Genomic DNA, 22,146 nt, shown 5'->3' with positions numbered 1-22,146 from the left:
CAGGGCTCAGAGCCAGGTGAGGGGGAGCCGGAAGCACCAGAGCCCCCGGGACCGGGTGGGAGGTCAGCCTCACCAGCTCGCTGACATCAGGGCCCGTGAATGTGGAGGGAGTTCAGCCCCATTCATTAGGCAGCGCTGGCCTCCCTCACGGCCTGGTACAGGGTGGGGGCTGAGCTGGGGGGCGGGGCTGGAGCCCAGCGGCGCCCCTCCCCCCCCCCGGGGCTGTCTTAGAGCCCGCTTTGGTCCCACCCCTCCACCCCAGAATCACCCCTTCCCCCCCTCCCTGCCCCTGCGCCCTCTTCTTTGGCGCTCCTGGTGTATCTCTCCTCTGCTAGGCTCATCTCCAGCTACCCACTCTGTGGTCTGACTGCTGAGGGAGAGGAGCCAGGGGGGAAGGCCTGATTCTTGTACTGTCTGCCTTCCCAGAACCCACAGTGCCTTCCATCTCTGCCCTCGACAGAGGCCCCACTTCGGCGGCAGACTCTGCGGTGGTTCCTCCGAATGTTCTGGTGGATGTGGGGACAGAGCAGATAACACACCCGAGGTGGGAGCGGGATGGTTCTCTGCCGTCTACTGTCTCCTCCTCCTGTAGGGTTTCAGCCCCAGACACCTGGCCAGCCTGCCTGCTGGAGGATGGCCGGGGAGGCTGGACCCCTCCCCGTGCCCGCCCCCACGATGCTGCCAGGGGAGGTCATGCCCAGGTGTACTGTGGCTGTGGGGCCAGGGGTCAGACTGCCTAATGCCTCCGAGGCCTTCCCACATGGCTCTTCCGTGGGTCCTGCAGAAGAATAGAATGGGCTTTTCTGGCTGAGACGGGGTCTCTGATCTCCAGGCTCCCGTGGTCAGACCTGCAGGGGCCAGTGTCTCTCCCAGCCTCTATCAAAGGTTCTACCCAGAGAAAGAATGCAGGGAGTGGTTTGGCTCACTCTGTGCCGACGGCTTCTTGGAACACACACTCACACACACTCACACACACTCACACACACATGCAACACGCACGCCTTTTGGCATTGACTTTCTCATGAAATAATTGCTGGAAGGCTCCTTGGATTAGGTAACCCAGTGTTCCTTCCTGTCCCCACGGTGGAGGGGAGCACGGGGAGGGGTGGGTGGGGGAGGGATTGGCTCTCAGCATCTGAGCATCTGGGCAGTGTGGACCAGTCCAGGAGGTCTGTGGCTCCAGATTTGTCTGAATGCCTAACACGACAGAAACAAGCCCTTCAGACCTCGTGCTCCTGAGGTCATCCGGTTGTGCCTGCCCAGGCACTGGGCCTCCTTCAGGTGGGCCTGGCCTGGTAAGGAGAAGCCTAGTCAGGAAAAAGTTCTGGGCAAAAGGTGGGATGTTCCCATTTTTAAACAGTAAAAAAAAAGTTTTTAATGTTTATTCTTGGGGGGGAGGGGCAGAGAGAGGGAGACACAGAATCTGAAGCGGACTCCACTCTACGCTGTCAGCACAGAGCCCAAAGCGGGGCTTGAACTCCCGGACCGAGATCATGACCTGAGCCAAAGTCGGATGCTTCAGCGACTGAGCGCCGGCCCCGCCCCGGGCGCTCCTCCCATTCTCCATTTAAGTCAGGTAACAGTTTACAACTACAGGAGAGTATCTTTGCCCATCATCCTGTCCTCCTTAAGCCACAATTGTTTTCATTCTTCCCTTTCTTGTGATGGGAGGGGGGCAGGGGCCAGACAGTTCTGGGGACTGCTCCCCCCCTCAGGTCTCCCCGACCGGTGGGGGAGTTCCCACCCCCAGCGGGACTGGGCCCTGCGGGGGAGAGCCCGGCGACCCACAGCCCGCGTCAGTGGTCTCCGGGGTAAAGTCCCCTCGGGGGCCGCAGCCTCTCTCCAGGCCGCACGTCGCTCCTCTGGGGCGGGGTCAGGGGGCTCTCGGACCCGGCGCTCCCCCTGCGGCCCCGCCCCACCGGGCAGCAGAGCCCCGCTCTCCCCCTACGGCGACTCCGCGCCCCTCCCCCCACCCGAGGCCCCGCCCCCTCGGCGCCCGCCCCTCCCGCCGCCCGAGGCCCCGCCCCCGAGGCCCCGCCCCCGCGCGGCGCCCAGTCGCGGGGCTCGCGGGCCCGCCCCCGCCCTGTGCCCGCCCCTCCCGCCGCCAGAGGCCCCGCCCCCGCCCGCGGCCCCGCCCCCGCCCGCCCTGCGCCCGCCCCTCCCGTCGCCCCTCCGGCGAACCCGGCCCGGGGCGGCCAGTCGCGGCCCGGAGCTGCGGAGCTTGGCTTCTCTGCCCGCTCGGACGGCGCGCCCGCTCGGCCATGGAGCAGGGCCCCGACCCCGAGGAGGCGCGCACGGTGCGCGAGGCGCTGGGCCGCTACGAGGCGGCGCTGGAGGGCGCGGTGCGCGCGCTGCACGAGGACATGCAGGGGCTGCAGCGCGGCGTGGAGCGGCGCGTGGCGGAGGCTCTGCGCCTGGCCGGCCCGCTGGCGCGCACGGTGGCCGAGCTGCAGCGCGACAACCAGCGGCTGCAGGCGCAGCTCGAGCGCTTGACGCGGCAGGTGGAGGCGCTGGGCTTGGCGACCGGGCCGTCCCCCGCGCCCGGAACGCCCGGCTCGCCCGGCTCGCCCAGCCCCCCGCCCGCGCCCGGCGTCCCCAGCCGCGCGCCCCGCCTGGGCACCGCGCGCTTCGCCAGCCACGCCACCTTCTCGCTGTCCGGCCGCGGCCAGGTGAGCCTCGGGGCGGGGGGCGCGGGCGCCGGGGGCGTGGGGCCGCCGACGCGGGGGTGCTGGGCTGGGGGCAGGGCCTCTGCCGGCCGCGCGGGGACTCACTCCGGGGTGGGAGAGGGCCCTAGAAGCCTGCCCGCTGCACCTGTCTCCGGCTCCCGGCCCCCTCCTTTCTTGGGAGCCAGGCCCTGTCTGCCCCGAGTTCTGACTCCCTCTCCCCTTTGTCCCATGACGCTGAGGGCGCTGAGGTTCGGCCCCTGACCGGTTCAACACCGCCTGGGCCTCGCCGGCAGCCCCCGGCTCCCCCACCTCCATTCATGCGCCCCCTGCGTCGCCGCTTCACTGAGGCCTGACGGCTCTCGTTATTAATTAACCCAGACTGAGAACTCAGGCCCGTGTGTGTGTGTGTGTGTGTGTGTGTGTGTGTGTGTGCGCGCGCGCGCGAGGGGGAGGCCAGGAGGACGCAGTGTGGTCGGGGCGGCAGCGTTTGGGAACTCGCAGGGGGTAAAGACAGATGGGAAACCAGCCTGGAGCAGTCTCCAGCTTCCTGGGGTCAGTGACCCGCGTGGGGGTGGGGTGGAGGCCGGTGTGGACCAGCACGCCCAGCATGGGGCCTCCCGGAGAGGCAGGTTAGAATGTTTCCATGGTGTGCGCAGTGGCCTTAGGTGGGATTTTCCACTCTGCTCAGGCATGTGCTCTGGGGTGCGGTTTCCAGGGTCCGGGTCTGAGCGCTTTGCACCTGCCGCCCCTCCTTGGTTCCATCCGTCATCCGCGCAGATCTCCTGTGTGGGCTGGGCTGCACCTCGGGGGCCAGGAGGAGGGGGATCACATCAGCCCCTGGAGGTCCCAGCCGGGTGGGAGGTGGCCCCAGACAGAGCAGTGCCAACAGTGTGGGCAGCGGGACCAGATGTTGTGCCCCAGTCCCTTCCAGGTGGGTGTCCCGGGAAGGCTTCTGTGCCGGAAGCCCAGGGCTTGCTGTAGCTGCTGTTGCAGGCTGCGGGGGCGAAGGGGACTGTGCACGTGCAGGCTCCGCGATGCTTTCAGAGGTGGGGGGTGGCGAGGGGGGCTGGTGGGCCTGAGAGGGGAGGGCTGAATTGTGAAGGCCCTCTGGGCGCTGGCTACGGGAGCTGGGCTCTGTCCCTGGTGTCCGGTGCTCCGTGTGAAGGGTCTGGAAATGTGGAGACATTTAATTCTGTGCCATGAGCACAACACACTACGCATCCGTGGTATAAAATCACCACGGTGCGGTGAGCTCACACGTGCCTAATCAACTGTGTCATCGGCTGTTTCTGAAGTTGGGTTTTAACACACGTTTGCTACTTGTCTGCTCATGGAAGCAGCTTCCCAAGTGTCCAGAGACATAACGTCCCAGTCATATGTGTGTGACCGCAGGTACGCACGTGCGTGCTCATGCATGTGTGACAGGAGGCTTTCCCGGCATCCAGCTGTCTTGGTGGGAATTGGCTGTTCTCACCTGAGGTGACTTAGTCATCTTGCATATCATGGGGGTGGTGGGTGTGGGGCACCGGGCAGGGAGGGACAAGGTTCTCCTTGTTCCGCAAGGTCCGGCAAGGATGGGTGGCGGGTTGGAGGGTGGCTGGAGACAGGGTGGGTTAAGGGGGATGGTCCAAGGAGAGGAGACGATCTTCAAGGGGGAGTCGGCAGGGAGGCACAGACAGGAGCCGTGCCTGGGGAGCTGTTGGGTCACAGATCGGGGTGGGGGGAGGATGCCGGGATCTGGCTGGGTCCTGCCCAGTGTGAGGGGCTGCGGGACATCCAGGCCAAGCTGTCCCAGAGCAGGTGCAGTCCCTGATCTGGTGAGCCAGGGGGAGTCAAGGCTGGACTTTAGGGAGACATCAGGGCAGAGCCTACAGCGGAGCCCTGAAGTGGGTAAAGTGTTCAGGTAATTGTGCAGCAGGACGGGGAGGAGCTGCTGGGCAGCTAGGGGGTCCCAGCGAGCCCTAGAAGTCAAGGGGACAGCACTTGGAGGAAGGGGTCAGGGACGCCACGGCTCTTTGTGGGATAGGGATGGAGTCACGAATGGGAAGTGGTGTGGGCTTCAGAAAGGTATAGATGGGCACTTGGGTGGAGGATGGCCAAGGTCTCCAGGGGGTCAGAGGTCGTGCAGCCCCCCTGCGCCGAGGCAGCACCCCCTCTGCTGGCTTCAGAAGCGTCGTCCCCACTTCTCCTGCAGCCCCCTCTCAGGAGCGCTGACGGGCGGCCTCCAGCCAGTTTCTGGCGGCAAAGGGGACCGTGGAGACATCTGTATGTCCCCACTCTAGCAGCACACAACTGGGTGCTTAGTCACGACCTGGAAGTCAGGGCTCCAGGCTGGGCCCCAGGGTGGCTGGTTCTGTGTTTCATGCCCCGGCTGGTTCTGTGTCACAGCGGGGAGGGGTCAGTTACAGCCGAGGTGAGGCCAGCGGGGCCTGGTGTTACACCGCCCCTCTGTAATAAGCGGTGAGATTTAGAGAATCTTTTGGTTTCTGCTGTTTCAAACTTGAGGCCGTTGAAAGTGCATCATACTTAGCATGTAAATGGGTCCCGAACTCCATGCAGAAAGAGTCGATCATGGAATCCACTTCTGAGTGCACAAGCCTTGACCTTGCTAAGTGGTAAGGAGACAGAAGAGTAGCCAGGGCGGCTCCAGGAGGAGGGAGAGGGCAGGGCCATGAAGTGGGAGAAACCAAGGTGGACTTCCTGTAGGAGGCCCAAGTCCCGGAAGCAGACAGGAGCTGCTTTTGCCATGTTTGCTCTGAGGCCTCGGGAGCACCTCCTCAAAGGTCGACCTCAGTTTCTCAGGATCTAAACCAAGGGGGATGGGGCCAGGCTGGGTGGGCCCCTCAACTCTGAGCTGACTGGCTCCTTATAACGGTGACATCGGCAGGGTCTGTTCACAAGCATCCACAGAGCCGCAGCCGTGGCCTCGCAGGCAGAGGGAGCCCGCGGGGACCTGTGGTATGGCGGCAGCCTGAGGCCAGGCCGGGCCTGGAGCGTGGCCCTTGGAAATGTCCTCCGCTGGGCTGGAGGCCCGGGCCCCGCTGGCGGAGGCCCTCAGGGCCGGCTGCCAGGAGCTCTGGGTCGAGGCCGGCGGTGAAAGAAACCAGACTCCCTTATCTGCCTTCCTTTCCCAGACACACTGTGTGATAAGAGAGGTAAATGCTTTGGGGAGATGTTTGGGTTGAGTCTCGAAAGCCGAGTGTGAGTGGGGGATGGGCAGCAGTCTCAGGACGGGCTTCTGGCCCCTCCCGGGCTCCTGTGCCCACGCGTGAGCCCCCACACGTGAGCCCGCATGGGGCCAGCGGCACTGAGAATGCCTGAAATTTTCCCACCCTCCCGAAGCGTCTGCAAACTTCCCAGTGAGAGGATCGTATCTCCTGGAGTCCCTGCAATCAGACCTGTGTCACCCTGTGCCTCCCTCTCATGCTCTCAGGCCTGGGCTCCCTTATGCAGGGGGTGGGGGGGGAGTGGGGGGGGTGGGGGCGGGGCTCTTCCTAAAGTCCAGATGGGGACCGTTCTGTGCTGGTTCCCGTCCCCAGGGCTTACCAGTGATTTCTGCCCCAGCACACAGAGGCTGCCCTGCCCCGGTTCTCTTCCTGGGGGTGAGGCAGCCCCCCCACCCCCATGCCGGGAGACGCTGGGAGAGTGTGTCTGAGGTCCCAGGGTGTGCTTGGGGACCAGGACAAGTCCTTGGTTTAAGGCCTCTGTTCTGCAAAGGTCCTGCTGGGGCGGTTATCCCATTGTTAACCCTTTTCCTCCCCCTCATCTGGCTAAGACAGGTCTGGCAGGGGCCAGGACCCGCCCTGCCCCAGGTCCCGGGGGACACGTTTGTCCTGAGCTGTCCTCTGTTCTCTGGAAGGCCAGAGTGCCTTGTGGACAAAGTCTCAGGTTGGGGTAGGAGACCCGGGTCCCAAACTTCCACTCCTCTACCCCTCCCCAGCCTGTCCCACGAATGGGTTATGTGATGATGGTTGGCGGGTGGTCTCCCAATGACCCCTTGGCCTTAGGGGACAAGGGGTAGTTCCAATCGAGGGGAAGTGGCAGTGGGGGGGGGGGGGGTGGCAGGCAGGAGACCCAGGAATCTGGCTGGTCCAGAACCTACTTCCTGTCTGGTTGTGGCTCCTGGTCCCCTGGGGCGTCACAGGGGTGGGGGACCTGCTACGTGCAGGGGCAGGCGTCTGGGGGCCCCCCATTCCTGGGAACGTGGTTTCACCATCACCCTGTCCCTCCAGGCCTCTGCCCAGACCTGTGGCACCGGTTGGGCCAGAGTAGGAGGGTGGGGGGACACGGAGACCCCAGGCTGAGCTGGCCCCGGTGACAGGTAGGGGCTGGGGTTCAGGGTGGACCGGCTGTTTCTCCTTCTGCTGATTTGGCTTCAAGTTAGGGGTGCCCACAGAGGCCCCCCTTCTCCACAGCCTGGCCTCTCCCTCTCTGTCCTCCTGAGTCAGGACTTGAGGGGTCCCCTCCTCTCCCAGGCGCCCCCCCCCCCCCAGGGCTCTGAGTCCTGTCCTTTCCTCCTTCTGCAGGGACCCACACCCCACAGAGGGACAGCCCCTCCCAACTCTTCCCCTGTCCTCCCAGCTTCTCCCCCCTCCGCCCTCTCCCGCCCCACCCCTACCTCATTCAGTCCCTAAATCACCTGCCGGCCTCTTCTTTGCTAAACCCAATGAGCGCTGTTCAGATCTCATCTCGACCATTTCCTTGACCCGAGGCCACCTTTGGGCGCCCCAGGCACGCCTGTGTTCTTCCTGAATGTGTCTACCTGCCTCACCCAGCCTTCTCCATGTTTTCTCCCTGCACCTCTGGCTGCCCCTCTGTAGACCCCTCTTCTCCCCCCAGGCCCCCTCCACCCCTGGCCACCTCTTGCTCTGTGCGTGTGCCGAGGACACAGGACTCCTGCTTGTCCCTCATTGTTCCCTCCATCCTTCTGTCTTGTCTCTTAAACTGTAGACCCAAACACACAGCTGTGTCCTGACCTCACCTCCTGGATGCCCCAGGGCACCTTACACTCCATGTGGCCCGAACTGAAGTCCCTGTTTTCCCACCAACGCCCCTTCCTTCCCCCTCAGGTCACTTATCCCTGCAGTCACCCATCAGAACGCGTCACAACTCCAAGTCGTCTGTCCCTGCAGACGCTAGTTGTCCCCTCCTCATCCACCTGGCGTACCCTACACCCGGCTTGGGCACTGCTGCCTCCGGGGGGCCCTCCCTGACCTGCTGGGCTGGACGCACTCTCGGGCCCTGCTCGAGGTCCTGGCTCCCCCGCCAGAGCGATCCCCCCATGGCACAGTGGCCACCCCTAGCACTGGCTGAGGGGCCGCTGAGCCATCTGGGGCCAGGGGTGGTCTTTAGTCATCTGGGAAGCTTGCAGGCAAGAGCCAGCCTGGAGGTGTCTCGGGAGAGGTATAGCCAGCCTCCAAGTGGCCCTTAGTACTGGGGGGTCTGCCCCGATCCCCTTCCCGCCAAGCAGACCCCGCCAGCCCTGTGGACACGCCGGGCCCTCCCCACCTCCCTCGCTTTGAGAGAGGCAGGAGCTCGGTGCAGGAGGACGTCCCTCCTGGCCACAGACCACAGGTGATTCTCACGTGTCACTGTGGACAGGACACCTCTTCTCGGAGCCTTGGGCTTTCCCTGCCGCGTGGGGGTGTTAGCACGCACCCGAGAGGACGAAAGCACGTTGGCGTAACTGGCGTGGCCAGAAAAGGGCCTGATGCTCGATGGATGCTCTACAGTGTACCTCCCTTATCTCAGACGGGGACACTGAGACCCAGCAGCGGCATGACCTGACCCCCAGCTCCCCCAGGGGGTCCGGTATTGGCTCCACTGAGGTTCGGGGGGGCTGGAGGGCCCCGGAGCCAGTCAGACCCTCGTAACCCCGGGCATCCAGGCAAATCTTGTGACCGCGTCCCATGGAAGGTCCTCAGCACGAAGGCCCCAGTGCCTGCTGTTGGCCCAGAGAACCTTAGGGTTCTGGTTTCAGCGCCCCTACACGGGCATCCGTGTCGGCTGGCCACGCGGGGGTGAGAGTGAGAAGGGCCAGGTTCTTGCCGGGGCATCTGGTCCAGGCAGGGGAAGGGTGGGCCACTTTGCGCCCTGCCAGGAGCCCCATTCTGATCTTTGTCTCTAGTGCTTTTGGAGTCTGGGGTGAGCCCAGGAGAGTCGTTTGCCTGGCAGGATCGTGGGGGCTCAGCAGCCGGGGCCGGGTCCATGCCAGCTCGCTGTGTGGCCTGTGCCCAGGACCGTATCTCCCAGGGGCTGTCTCACATGGGAGTGTTACTTGTCCCCAGAACTGGGGGGGCCTCAGGCAGCAATCTCGGGAGGGGGCAGCCGGCCCTGCCTGACTGGGCCCCCCTGGTGCGTGTGTCTCCGTAGAGCGTGGATCACCAGGACGAAGCCAGCGAGGTGGACACAAGAAAGGCCTCAGACTCGTGCATCGTTGAGAATGGGCACCAGCCTGGGACAGGTAGGGGCCGACGGCAAGGGGTGCCGTCCCGCGGCCGGGAGGGGACGTGGCCCTGAACCCCAGCAGGCCGACAGGCTGCCCGGAGGGCGGCTTCACTCGGGGTGAAGTAGAACTCTGTCAACGCAGAGGGAAATGGGAGGTCTCGAGGTTCCCTGTTTCTGGAGGAAGCAAGTGGGCCCCGAGGAGATGTCTACGCAGTGGACAGCACCGCGTGGCCGACAGGCTAGGTAGTATTTACTGAACTGATGGTGACAGCAGTTTGGAACAGACATAAACTCCGGTTGCATTGAGGCGTCCCCAGAGGAGGGAGGTCAGGGAGGCCTTCCCGGAGGAGGTGGGAGGTGGGAGGAGGGTTCACAGAAGCTGGAGTCCTACTTGGCGGGGGGGGGGGGCGGCCTGAGGCCCCTGCAGATGCCTTGGCTGACTCCCCCCACCTTCCCCACTGGCCTCGTGTTTCAGGTCTGGGCGATGGGTCCCCAGAAGCCGCTGGATCCTTACCAGCACCAGAGCCCCCCAGGCCTCGCCCCGTGAGCCTCTCCCTGCAGCTGCCTCACCAGCCAGTCACGGCCGTCACTCGGGTCTCGGAGAGGTTTTCAGGGGAGACCTCGGCCGCGGCTCTCTCGCCCACGTCTGCCGCCATCCTGGGGGGCCCCAGGCCGAGCCCCAGTGAGGCCACCGCACCCTGGACTCCAGGTCCCAGCGGTAGGAGCGGGAGAGCATAGCCTGGGTGCAGACCCCACGGGGGTGGGGGGCTGGCGAGAGACTCGGAAAACCTGGGACCGAGCTGCCCACCTGTGCCCGGTCCCTGTGACGCCCTTCCCTGCCTGACTCCTTCCAGAGATGCCGTGAACTGGCGGCTTCCCTCGGGGAGACCGTGGCTTTCATTCCGGGTCAGGCTGTGGTGAGGACGTGGCTGACACCCTGCCCACTTGGCAGGGCTCCACCAGCCTGCTGTGGGCCTGTGGTCAGGGCCCGTGGTGTGTCCTGGGGTGGGGCTTCCAAAATGAGGGTCTGGCGACAGCGTGCTGCACCCTGGGACCTGTGCTCCCCAAAGCAGCCAGGAACGCTTACAACACCTTATGTCCGAGCTCTGAGCTCCTAGCCCCTCTCCCTCAGCTGTTGGCCATGGGGGGCCAGCCTAGCGGGGGGGGGGGGGGCTGCCCATCCAGGGAGCCGTGTTGGGTCAGGGAAGGGCGCCGGTGGCTGGCCCTCCCCAAGGCCGTGGCTACTTCTGTTCCTCTCCTTGTCCTGCAGAGAAGAGTCCTTCCGCCCCGAGGTTGAGCTCTGGCTATGGGGCAGCATCGGCCGGCAGGAGCGACAGGTGCGTCAGGGTGAGGCGGCCGGGTGGGCTGTGCTGTCCTGGGACTTGGGCTCCCTGTGCTGACCCGGACCTTGGAGAGCCGGGCAGCGGGTTGCAGGAGAGGCCGGGCCGCGGGGCTCGCTGGACAGCCTCGTTTGGAGAAATGTGGCCGCGGCTGGCTTCTCTGTGGACCCTGCAGAGCGGGTCTGTGTGGAGGTGGGAGGGGGTGTCTCCGTCCCCACAGAGGAGGGAGGGTGGGAGGGCCTCTCCATGCGGGTGCCCAGAGAGGCCCTGCCCCCCTCGTGGTACAGACCCCCTCCCCCAGCCTGCAGCTGTCCCCATATTCCCCCAGGCCAGCTGGCTGGGGGTGGGGGGCTCGCTTGGCTTTTCTTTCAATAATCAAGGAAAATGGTGACTTTCTGGCAAACCGTTCAGGAGAAAACAAAGGGGGTCTTATCTAGTGGTGGAGAGGGGCCTGGTGCGGCTGGTTGGGGGTCCACCTTCTGCCCCAGGAATTGGCACCTGCTGAGGGGTTGATTATGCCAGGCATTGGGTGCCCCCTGCAGCGGGCCAGACCTCTCAGTCAGAACCTGCCCAACAGGTTGTGCCTGGTGCTGCCGTGCCTCCTTTGTTCCTGCCTCGGTCACTGGGGGGAGGGGGGCCCTGGGCCCGAGTGGGCTGGGATGTTCCTGACTCGGTGGTTCTCTCTCTCCTCAGCCCACCCCTGGTGACGCCTCGGTCTCCACCAGCCACCGCCCAGGCCCGGCGCCGGGAGCTGGTCAGGTCGCAGACGCTGCCCCGCACATCTGGGGCGCAGGCCCGGAAGGCCTTGTTTGAGAAGTGGGAGCGCGACACCGCGGGCAAGTACGGACGCTCGCGCCCAGACCCACGTGGGGGCCAGGCCGCACAGGAAAGCCGGCCCAGTCCTCTTCCCTGGGGGCTAGGAGCAAGGGCAGGGCCCATGATGAGAGCCCCTCGCCTGCCTTGTTCCAGAGGTGCCCCAGGCCGCCCTCCCCGCCTCACCTGGCGGGACGGGGAGACCACAAGGGGTAGTGGGTTAGGATTCCCGGGGGCGGGGGCTGTGGGGTGACACCCTGCCCCCCTTAGGGACAGGGCTGGTCTTTGAACAGGGATCCAGTCGTCAGCATGACACCTGCTGGGTGCAGGGTGGGGTCCCAGCCTGTGTGGTGAGGACGCCCCTAGCCCCAGCTTCCCGTGACCAGTGAGGGAGACCCACCAGGGCAGTTTCCCCGCTGAGCCAGATCTGGGCTGTGTCCTCGGGGCCACCAGGGGGACCACCCTCCCGGGGCTAGGAGGCTAGGAAGGGAGCTGTCAGTGAGGGTTACGTCTGGGCGGCTGGGACGAAGGGAAGGGAGCAGAGGGCAGGGGCCTGAGGCCACGTGGGCTGCGGTCCCCTGTCCCAGGATTGCCAGGCGACCCCCGATTCCCAGTGTGGGAAATGGATGCGGGCTGGCGGCTGGAGGGAGGGTGGTCCTGCCAGCGGGGCGTCTCCCCGGGTGAGCAGAGCAGGTGGTGTGCGAGCGGTGGGGACCCGCGGCCCCACAGCAGGCAGGCGCTCTTTGCACAGGGGGAAGGGCGAGGTGCGGGCCAAGCTGAAACGGTCGCAGAGCTTCGGTGTGGCCAGTGCCAGCAGCATCAAGCAGCTCCTGCTGGAGTGGTGCCGGCAGAAGACCCTTGGCTACGAGGTGGGCCCAGACCCCGCCCTGGCCTGGGGGTGGGGAGGGGGACCCTTGGCTACGAGGTGGGCCAGGGGCCCCTGGTCTGCTCTGGGAGGGGCTGGGAGCGTCTGCTTGATGGGTTAAATTGGGTGGGGGGGGCGCGGAGGTGGGACGGAACCCCCGCTCACGCCCCTGTGTTGCCCCCGGCCCTCCGGAAGCACGTGGACCTGCAGAACTTCTCGTCCAGCTGGAGCGACGGCATGGCCTTCTGCGCCCTGGTGCACTCATTCTTTCCCGACGCCTTCGACTACAGCGCCCTGAGCCCCGCGCAGAGGCAGAAGAACTTCGAGCTGGCCTTCACCATGGCCGAGTGAGTATGGCGGGTGCTGAGCCCCCCTCCTGCCCGGGGGAGTCGTCTGCAGGGTCCTGAGGCCATCCCACGGCCTCCTGTACGGGTGGGGACACTGAGGCCGGAGGGGTCACCCACACTCGGTGCACCTGCCCCTCTCGCTGGGTGCCTGGCCTCTGCTGTGTGGTCTGGGAGGCCAGCCAACGGGCCGGGCGTGAGGGACTGCGGGGTGGGCTCTCCCAGGGCACCCAGCCTGTCCTCTCAGCGTTGGTGGGGAGACACTGTTGCTTGGGCAAGCAGGACGTTGAATAATGTCTGCCTCGGAAACATTTTTAAAAATTCTTCAATGAGTAGATTTTGCTTCCCTAAATGTTGTCTTAGCGTTTGCTACGAAATCGTCTGTGTTCCTAAGACTGGCTCCGGGAGGCGATTGGGTGGGGAGAGATTCTGGGATTCCCTTGGCACTTGGGAAGCCAGTCTGGGATTTGGCCGGTGGCTCAGGGCAGCCCCTGGGGCATCGGGGTTCTAGCTGGGGTCGGGAGGTGGGGGTTGCAGGCTGTCCCCCGGGGCTGGTCGGCCTGACGTTGTGGGGCCCGGAGGGCAGCTGTGTGGGGAGGGCTGGCTCACGGGCTGTGCGTGTGGGCGGCGGCTGGCAGGGAGCTGGGGCAGAGGGCCTCCTGTCGGTTGGTCACAGTCCAGAAGCAGAGGCTCAGGGGAGCCTGGGGGCGGGGCTCAGGGGATGCTCAGGGGATGCTGGGGTGGGGGGTGGGGGGGAGGAAGGTGAGAGGAAAGGCGCAGTTTCCTGGAGGGGATGTTTGTCTCCTGCCGCAGCCTCTGTGCCTGGACATAAGCCCGTGAGCAGCGCCTGCCCACCAGGTCTGCATCCCTCCAGACCTGTGTGCCCTCCGCACTCCGTTCCTGGACCCCAGCCCTGGCCGGGGAAGGGGTCGGAGCCTACGGGTGAGACCTGGGGGCAGAGTGGAGCCGGCCTGAGTTGTGGGAATGTCGCCGTTGCCCCCGTGCAGTGGTCTCAGGTGACATGCCGGGACTCTCGGCCCCCGCGGGGTCACAGAACTCCTTCTCTTTCTCGGCTGCTCGAGCTAGCTGTCTTCCTAATCGCAGAAACAGCTCTGGTTGGAGTGTGTTATGCAGCTGGACCCAGACGGCGGTGAACCAGAGCCAAGGGGGACAGCACAACGTTGGGGAGGGACACCTCGCAGGGGGAGGCCCCGCTGCTCAGGCCTAGAGACGGTGGCTGTCAGAGCAGACTGAGTGTGCAGGGCGGGGGCTCTGGTGTGGGCGCCGCACCCCAGGACCCACCCCGGAAACTGGGCCGGCGAGGCCCCACTCGGGCCCCTGGTGTTTTCTTCCACAGGCCAGGCTGGGCCCGGAGAGGGGGCCCTGGGCCGCAGGGTGGTGGCCCTGCCTCCCAGATGGTGGGGAGCACAGCCCCGCCCCGACAGCCAGAGCCAGATTGCTCTGTGGCTGTGCTTTCCCAGACGTGGGCACCTCCAGTCTCGCAGCACAGAGCACGTTCCTTCTGTTCCCAGCCTGGAGGGTCAGGGTGTGTGCAGGCCGCTCCACGTTTTGCCTCCCTCCTCCCCAGAGCAAACGGTGGGGTGGGGTGGGGGGACTGAAGCCCTGCCCTGCCTCTTTGTGGCCTGAGTATGGCTGGGGAGGGGAGGGTGGTCTGCCGGCTAGGGGCCCAGGGCAGGCCTGTGTGGGGAGCTTGTTTGGGGCCTGGGAAGGGACCTCCCCTGGGAGTCCCTGGGGGAGGTGACCTCGCAGATATGGGGGGGGGTAGGAAGGTGGCCTCCTAAGAAGACAGCAGCTTGGGTCACCTGGCTCGCTCCCGGGACAACAGGCTGGAAAGAAAGCACAGGACCCCTGCTGGACGGTTCTGGCTACCAGTTTCTTAGCAGACACTCCCCAGGTTTGCCAGCGAAGGTCCGGCAGACTCATGGGCCCACAGGCGGCAGGAGCAGGCTGTGCAGGGTGACAGGGGTCCGGGCTCCATGGGGTCACAGCCTTTGCACAGGAACATCAGACAGGCCCCTCAAACAGGGGGTTCACCCTCCCCCACATCAGGAAGGAAACGTTTGCAGACCCTTCTGCGAGCGAGGGCCTTAAAACCACAAAGATGCACCGGGAACTGGGTGGCATAAGCCGTGTGCTACCCCTCTTCCCGGGAACTCCCGGCCCCGAAGATTCCCCGCGGCCTAATCTGTGCGAGCAATGCGGTGTTGACAGCAAAGTACGAGCCCTTGTTGGACAGGTGTCCCGGGCTTGGAGAGCGGGAAGACCGGTCCTTTTATGGAAGGGGTGCGACGGTGTGCGGGGGCCCTGCCCTCTGCGCCCTGCGCCCCACATCTCCAGGCCGAGCGCCCGCCCAGAGCCGGACGTGTGGCCTGAGGCTCCCGCTTGCCCTGCAGGGAATGTGTCCTGCTCTCGGGTTACGCCCAAGCAGAAGGGGCTTCGGGCTATTTGTAGTGTCCATGTGTCTCTGTCTAAAACCAGACTGGAGGCTGTAGTCCGAGCCTGGCATCTGCGTTTAGCGAAGGCTTAAACAAATAAAAATAGCCCCTTGAGCCCCTCCTCCCTCGCCCTCACAGGCCAGCCCCGTGCCGACCGCAGATCGTAACAGAGCCGGGGCAGGAGAATCCTCGGAACCTCGCTTTTAAGCCCCAAGGAAGGTGGGGCTCAGTACGTTCACTCAGAAATGATGGCACACAGATGTCACCCCGGTTCCTGCTACACGGTGCCATTGAAGTGTCTTGTGCTTTTCCCTTTGGGCTGTTTCGCGGCGCGGGAGTTACGCTCGTATCGCTGTTACAAACGCACTTGCTTCCTTTTAATTTGAAAGGCAATGGGGTGTGTGCCTAATAGTGTTCTGCCTTAACCGTACCTCAACTCTTTAAAAAGGGCAGTGGGGGCCTCTAATATTTTGAGACTTGAGTATTTTTATAAAAGTCAATACTGACCACTTTCCTTTTCTCATATCCTGATTCTGAAGTTTCATTCAACCCGCGTGTGCAGCTTTTAGGACTCGTGAGGTTACCGTTGTGGCTGCTGGGGTGGGGACCAGGAAGCCAGAGCCTTGCCCGTGACCTCTCGCCTGGGTTGTAGGGGTGACGACAGGGTAAGGCCTTAGTGCCCACCCTGACCGCGGCCCTGAGGGCGAAGCCTCGCTGCCCAGGCAGGGATGCCGTGGGTGGGAGCCGGCGCAGAAGGGGGTCAGTGGACCCTCCCTGCGCGGGTTGGAACATCCTAGGCATTGTGGGCGGGAAGAAGAAACCAGAAGCAGGGCACAGGAGAGCGTCCCAGGTGCCCTTTGGAGGCCCAGTGAGGGAACCAGAGAGATGTGGTGTCGGGGAAAGACGTGATATGAAGATTCTCTTCCAAAGCGTGAAAGGCTTTGGTGGGGAAGAAATTCGGCAGAGAACAGACTTGTGGGGCCATCCGTAGAAAGTGCCCAGCAGCAAGTGAGCATAGGGAACAGGAGGGAAACTCTCGTGGCCAAGAGCCACCTGCGGAGGGATTTGACCGCGGGGCGCTGGGGCCCGTGGCCTGAGCCTGGAGAAGGGCAAGGCCAGGCCGGACTCCCCCGTGTCTGCAGGGTGCACTCGGTTCTCTTCCAGGCCGAGGTCAGGGCTTTAGTACGGCCCTCCTCTAACTTGGGGACCACTGTGGCCAGCGGCGAGTGATGGTCTGGTGCGCATGCATGGCCCGCCCACACGCACCTGGTGCAAGTTCGGGCCCCGCCCACAGGCACCTGACCCGTACGTGGCCCCGCCCACACACACCTGGTGCGTAGGAAGGGCTCACTCACACACACCTGGTGCACGTTCGGGGCCCCTGCAGGGCACGCTCACACGCACCTGGCCGGTGTGCAGGGGGCCCTGGGAGGAAGGCAGGAGCGGAGCGCAGCAGGTGCTGACGGCTCAAAAGGTGAACTCAGGCCAGGGAACTTGGATTTGCAGCTCTTCGCCATTAACAAAGCACCTTCCCGTGCCTGCCCTTGTCAGAGCTCGCACTTCCCTGACCCCGAGCCCGGCCCTGGCCCGTCTGGGATGCCAGGCCCCGTCACCTCACAAAGCCGTTGGATTCCGCCATTGGCCACCGGCTCCAAAGCGAGGGGGAGGGGGCAGTGGGACAGACGTCCCCATTTGCTCTGACATTTGGTTAGCGATAGGACGTCTGGCACATGGCCCGCGCAAGATCCACCCGCGAGATCTGGCCGGCAGGCTCTGGGGTACAGGCCACAACCTTGGAGGTGGGGGTCTGATCTCTGCTGAGGACACGGCTAGCGGACCCAGGGTCTGAACTCCGCTGTTTAGGTCCCAAATTCTGACGAAAATGGCAACCCCCGGGGACGTGTACTGAGCTCTTTCCAGGCACAGAAGCCGTGCGACCTGCGCGCCCACCCCGCCCCGTGCAGGGGCGATGATTCCACGTGGGGGACTGGGAGCCCGGGAGAAGCCAGGTGTCTTTCTTGCCAGAGTCAGGGAGGCCGGGGCCGCCGTGAACCCCGACAGTCATGCATTTGTTGTCAGGGGAGGCGGGGGGCCCCGGAAGCAGGGGGGTGCCCCGTGCTCGCTGCTGAGCAGGGGTGGTCACGGACTGGAGCAGGTGTGGGAGTTTGTTCCGGGCTGGGTCCCCCAGGCCCGCCGCTCTGCACCCTGGGGAAGCCCGGCTCAGCCTCCGGAAGGACACCCGCTGTTATTTCAGGGCGTGGCGCTGACCCCTGCCACCGTGGGTGCCGCCTCGTGGGTCGTGGGAGTTGGGGCAGCGGGGGAGCCGTTTTCTTTCCAGGGCAGTGTCTACACGCATGTTTCCCAGAGCGCGAGGCACAGGCCCAGGGGTCGTAAGTGGAGGTAGGCAGGTAGTGAAAGCAGGTGAGTGTTTCGTGACCAGCGTTCAGGAACAAGTGTGGGGCAGGAGACACGAAACGCCACGGAGGAAATCTCGGTGGTGAGACGTTTGTGAGCGTTTTCCGCGTGCACGTGCTGACCTGGGGTGAGAAATCGCCAAGGGTGCGTCTTGGAAAAGTTTTAAAAGACGGTTTTAGAAGCCGCGTGGGTGGCTTTTATGTTTTACTTCATTTTACATTTATTTTTCTAGTTCGTGCTGATTTCCCACAGGCTGCCGACGTACGTCGACGTTTTTAGTGAAATTTAGTTTTTAAATTAAACTGAAATTTGACTAACAGAGTTTTGACTCGCATTTACTTTTTAAGTGGATTTAGTGAAAAGTTCAAAGTGAAATTAAATTTCACTGAAACTTGCAATAAAGTAAGTCTACTTAAGTCAAAACGTGAGTTGTCGCAGTGGTTCCTGGACGCGGGGGTCTGGGCAACCCGCCTCCGAGTAGGCGACTCCAGGGTCTCAAGGGGTTTCTTGGGGTCTGCTGGGGTCTCTGGGTGTCTCCAGGGCCCTGCTGGGGACTCTCAGGGTCTGCGAGGGTCTCCCAGGGTCTGCTGGGGTCTCCGGGTGTCTCCAGGGGTCTGCTGGGGGGGGGGGTCTCCCAGGGTCTCCTGGGGTCTTCAGGCATCTCTTGGGGGGGGGGTCTCCTGGGCTCTCCCAGGGTCATGGAAGGCCCTGTGGGGACACCCCTCCTCTCTCCCCGGGGTGGCGGGGCTGGCCGGTGGCTGGGACCCTGGTCCTGACCCAGCTTCTGTGTTTCAGGAATCTGGCCAACTGTGAGCGCCTCATCGAGGTGGAGGATATGATGGTGATGGGCCGCAAGCCGGACCCCATGTGTGTCTTCACCTACGTCCAGTCTCTGTACAACCACCTGCGTCGCTTCGAATGAAGCCCGTGGGGGCTGGGTGGCCAGGGCGCAGGCCCGGGAGGACACGGTGGGGCGGCCCCACGGGAGGCGCGTGCGTTCTGGGGTGAGCGCGCCCTGGCCCCTGTGTCGCTGACGCGCCCCCCGCGCGCAGGGGCTCCGAGGAGGAGGGAGCGCGCTCGGTGCTACGTGATTATCTCCCTGCAAATAAAAGGCTTGCCTGTGGATTCTGGAATGTGAGATCCCTTTTCCCTTGGGCGAATTTGATACATTGGCTTCACGGGGTTACACTGGTTACCAAGTGTGTGTGCTCAAAATACCCAGAGTTTTTTTTTTTTTTTTTACTTTCTCACCGTATCTTGGGTTCCCTTCCGCCGTCCCTGGGGCCTCTGCCGGGAAGCAGGGAGGACGCCCCAGCCCAGCCTGACGCGGAACCGTTCAGTCTCCCCCAGGTCCTGGGCGGCAGATGACCTTCAAGTTACCCTGGCTGGCTGGGCGGCGGGAAGGCCGTCACCTGGTCCCCAAAGCTCCCTGTCTCGGGAAGTTAACGCTTTGGGGGGAGGACGAGGCCCTTTGTGCATAGAGGTAGTCTTTATTCACATCTTTTTTTAGGGGATTTGCTGGAGATATTTATGAAAAGTAACTATGTACCATTGGCCGTTTGTACATAAAAAGATGTGTCAAACTTCGCTTTGGATTGGTTGTTTCTGTTCGGGAGACCCGGGGCCTGTGGACGACAGACTTTGCATGCATTCCGAGTGAAAATCTGCTCAAATCCCCCCCTTCTCTGCTTCTGCACCTAGATCGCTGCCCAGGAAGTTGACAACCACGTCCACGTACTTGTCAGTCGGGCTCCCTCGTCCCTGCTGCTGGGGGACGTGGTCTGGGAGTCCCCTTGGGTTTCCAGGGGACTCTGGGCCTTGGCTGGTGGGTCTGTGATAATGGTGGCCCACGTGTGGAGGAAGCCCACCTCGGCCACTGCTCTATAGTCACAGCGATTTGTGCTAGGATTCTAACATCTTTAGGTCCTGCCAGGTGCAGTCTTTAGCTCCTTCAAGAACCATTTTCTTTCTTTTTTTTTTAATGTTTATTTATTTTTGAGACAGAGAGAGACAGAACATGAACGGGGGAGGGTCAGAGAGAGAGGGAGACACAGAATCTGAAGCAGCTCCAGGCTCCGAGCTGTCAGCACAGAGCCTGACACAGGGCTCGAACTCATGAACCGTGAGATCATGACCTGAGCCGAAGTCGGAGGCTCAACCGAATGAGCCACGCAGGCGCTCCTAAAATTTTTTTTTTAATGTTTATTTATTTTTGAGGGGGGATGGAGGGGCAGAGAGAGAGGGAGACACAGAATCCAAAGCAGCTCCAGGCTCCGAGCTGTCAGCACAGAGCCCGACGCGGGGCTCGAACTCACGAACTGCGAGATCATGACCTGAGCTCAAGTCAGACGCCCAACCGACTGAGCCTCCCAGGCGCCCCAAGAACCATTTTCTAATTCGGTTGGACTTCAGTCACACGCTTCCAGAATTTCCCTTCAAGCAGCTAGTATGTTCTTCAGCTGGTGCAGTTTGGGCTCCTGTGACCGCCTAGACGCACACGCGTGCCCCCCGTGTGTCGGGAGGGCAGGGGAAGAGCTCTTTGGGGTGTGAGGGGGAACGTGGTGGGGTTTTTTGGGGGGGGGGCTGAGCAGTAGGTTCAGCAGATTCGCTTCTTCGGGACAAATTCTTGTTCCACGTTTTGGATTTCCCCACAGCGGGAACCAGGAGAGGGGCGGGGAGCCCTCTTGTTAGCAAAGACGCAGGGCCCGTTTTTTATTGTATTTTGTTTCTTCATACTGCAGCTTAGGGTTTCAAACCTAAAGCCGATGTGGGAACACAAGAGCCCTATAAAAATCATTTCTATATGTGACTGAGTATTCGCGCATGTTAAACGGAACTCTCCGGAATTGCAGATGTGGCCGCACACCTTCGCTCATAAAACAGAGCGGATCCTGCCGGGACAAGGAACGATTTCTCTTCAACGTTCAGAACGATACAGACCGGATACCGTTTAAAGCAGGGTCTGTCTGTGATGATCTCGTCTGGGGTCTTCAGGGGGAACTCGGATACCTCAATGGGTTTCAAACCTCATTACCTCTAGGACAGAGCCTGACGGTTCCCGGGCTTGGGCAGAAAGTGCCGGAAGGCTGCACCACGTCAAGACATTAGGAAACCATCGTTTTAGGTCGGGGTTGCTTAGAGGTTCCGTCTGCGAAATCCAATTTCAGGTACAAATGGCTTCACGTCTTTTCTCGTTTCCCTCCCCGGAGAGAATTGCTTCTCAGCGTGCCTGTAAGATCTTCTCGCTTTTCCAGATAGATTCCTTCACCTGGCTTTTGTTAAGACTTACTAAGTCGGACCAAACTGGCTTGTGTCTCCCTGACGTGAACATTTCGCCAGAGCCAGCATGGGCTCTAGCCTTTCTGACAGCTGATGGGTTATTTCTCAAGGCGACTGAGAGCTTATAAGCACTTTCTGAATATGATACAGCACATGCCGGTTAGCAGAGCACGTACAGGCCAGGTGTTTGGGGAACAGTTTGTTAAAGCCAATGAATTTCGCAAATGGTCGAGGGGATGAGAAGTTCTCCGCGTCCCAGGCCACGGCGCTCAGGACTCTGTAACCAGAGGAGGCGAGCGGGGGGCACTATTTGCTGCAACGCCGGGTCTGTCGGACTCCAGGCGATTGGGTGGCCAGCTAAAAATGCTGGTTAAGTCGGTCAGTCGTGGGTGGGACATCTCCCCACCCAGCCGACGCAGCTCCAGACTGGGATTCTTGAACTGGTGACGGCTGACGCTCCTGTCTGCCTTCTCTTAGCCCGCTCTCAGGCTGCTGCTGATGGCAAATGTTCCGGTGTGACTGTCCATCCCATTTCCCTTGCTTCTAGCGCCTTCGATCTCTTATCTCTTGGTTCTTCGTCCTCCTTTGACATCCAACAGCCTCCGTTGTCCTTTGAAGAGCACATTAAAGATGCCTGGGCAGGGGCACCCGGGTGGCTCGGTCGGCTAAGCGTCCGACTCTTGGTTTTCGCGGTACCTGAGTTCGAGCCCCGTGTCGGGTTCTGCACTGTGCTTGGGACCCTCTGTCTCCCTCTCTCTCTGCCCCTCCCCTGCTCACTCCCTCTGTCTCTCTCACTAAATAAAGAAACTTTTTTTAAAAAATGCCTGGGCATGCCTCTTCCCTAGGAAGCATCAAGCAAGGCAAAACACCGAGGAAGGAGGGAGCCGAGAATTCTGGGCTCTCCGGGGCATCCAGGCAGCCTCCGTGGGATTGGGCGGTCCGACCAGGTGTGATAAAGGGCCGCGAGGGGCCTCCGGACAGTAGGGCAGGTGACAGGGCTGGTGGCAGCAGAGAGATGCATCCAGACCGGCCACGGCCATCCCTCCACTGGGTCCCGTGCTGGCACGGGGCGCGGGGGCAATGTGGGACCCTCTTCCTGCCGCCCGAGGCCTCACCCGCACCTCCAGGTCCCCCGTCTTCCCGGCCTCTGTCGTGGCCTCCCTGCTCTCATCAGTGTCCTGAGGCAGAGAGCCATTAAGTTCCCAAGGTTCTGGTTCAGAAATCCACGGAAAAGCGGGAAGACGAGGTCAGCGGACAGGTGTACTCCTTTCGTGGATTGCGAGCACTGTGCCACGTTCCTGCTTGCCGAGCCGTGGGTAGGACGGCGCAGAGACCGCGACGCTCCCGGCCGAGTACTCGGACATCCACGGAGACACCCACCTCCTCCCACACGCGCGTGTGTTAGCACACTCCAGAAATCAGACATTGATTCACCTGATGTACAGCCTGTTTTCAAATTTCTCTAATTGTCCCCACATGCCTTTCGTGGCTGTTAAGAAACTGAAAAACCCCAGGGTCCCG

The 22,146-nt window shown here is 62.7% G+C and overlaps 1 protein-coding gene across 1 annotated transcript; it reads left to right on the top strand.

The window, feature by feature from the left end:
- The first annotated feature begins 2,160 nt into the window (after nucleotides 1-2,160).
- On the top strand, nucleotides 2,161-18,933 carry SMTNL2 (smoothelin like 2). Its single transcript, XM_019413789.2, has 8 exons — nucleotides 2,161-2,669; nucleotides 9,039-9,129; nucleotides 9,589-9,831; nucleotides 10,384-10,450; nucleotides 11,147-11,293; nucleotides 12,018-12,135; nucleotides 12,327-12,478; nucleotides 18,142-18,933. The coding sequence occupies exons 1-8, from the start codon at nucleotides 2,262-2,264 to the stop codon at nucleotides 18,266-18,268; spliced, it is 1,353 nt and encodes a 450-aa protein (XP_019269334.2). The 5' UTR covers nucleotides 2,161-2,261; the 3' UTR covers nucleotides 18,269-18,933.
- Nucleotides 18,934-22,146: the final 3,213 nt, after the last annotated feature.

Source organism: Panthera pardus, unplaced genomic scaffold (assembly GCF_024362965.1).
Source record: "Panthera pardus isolate Hobbes unplaced genomic scaffold, ASM2436296v1 HiC_scaffold_3, whole genome shotgun sequence".
Lineage (NCBI taxonomy): Eukaryota > Metazoa > Chordata > Mammalia > Carnivora > Felidae > Panthera > Panthera pardus.
This window is presented reverse-complemented; position numbering and strand designations above follow the sequence as displayed.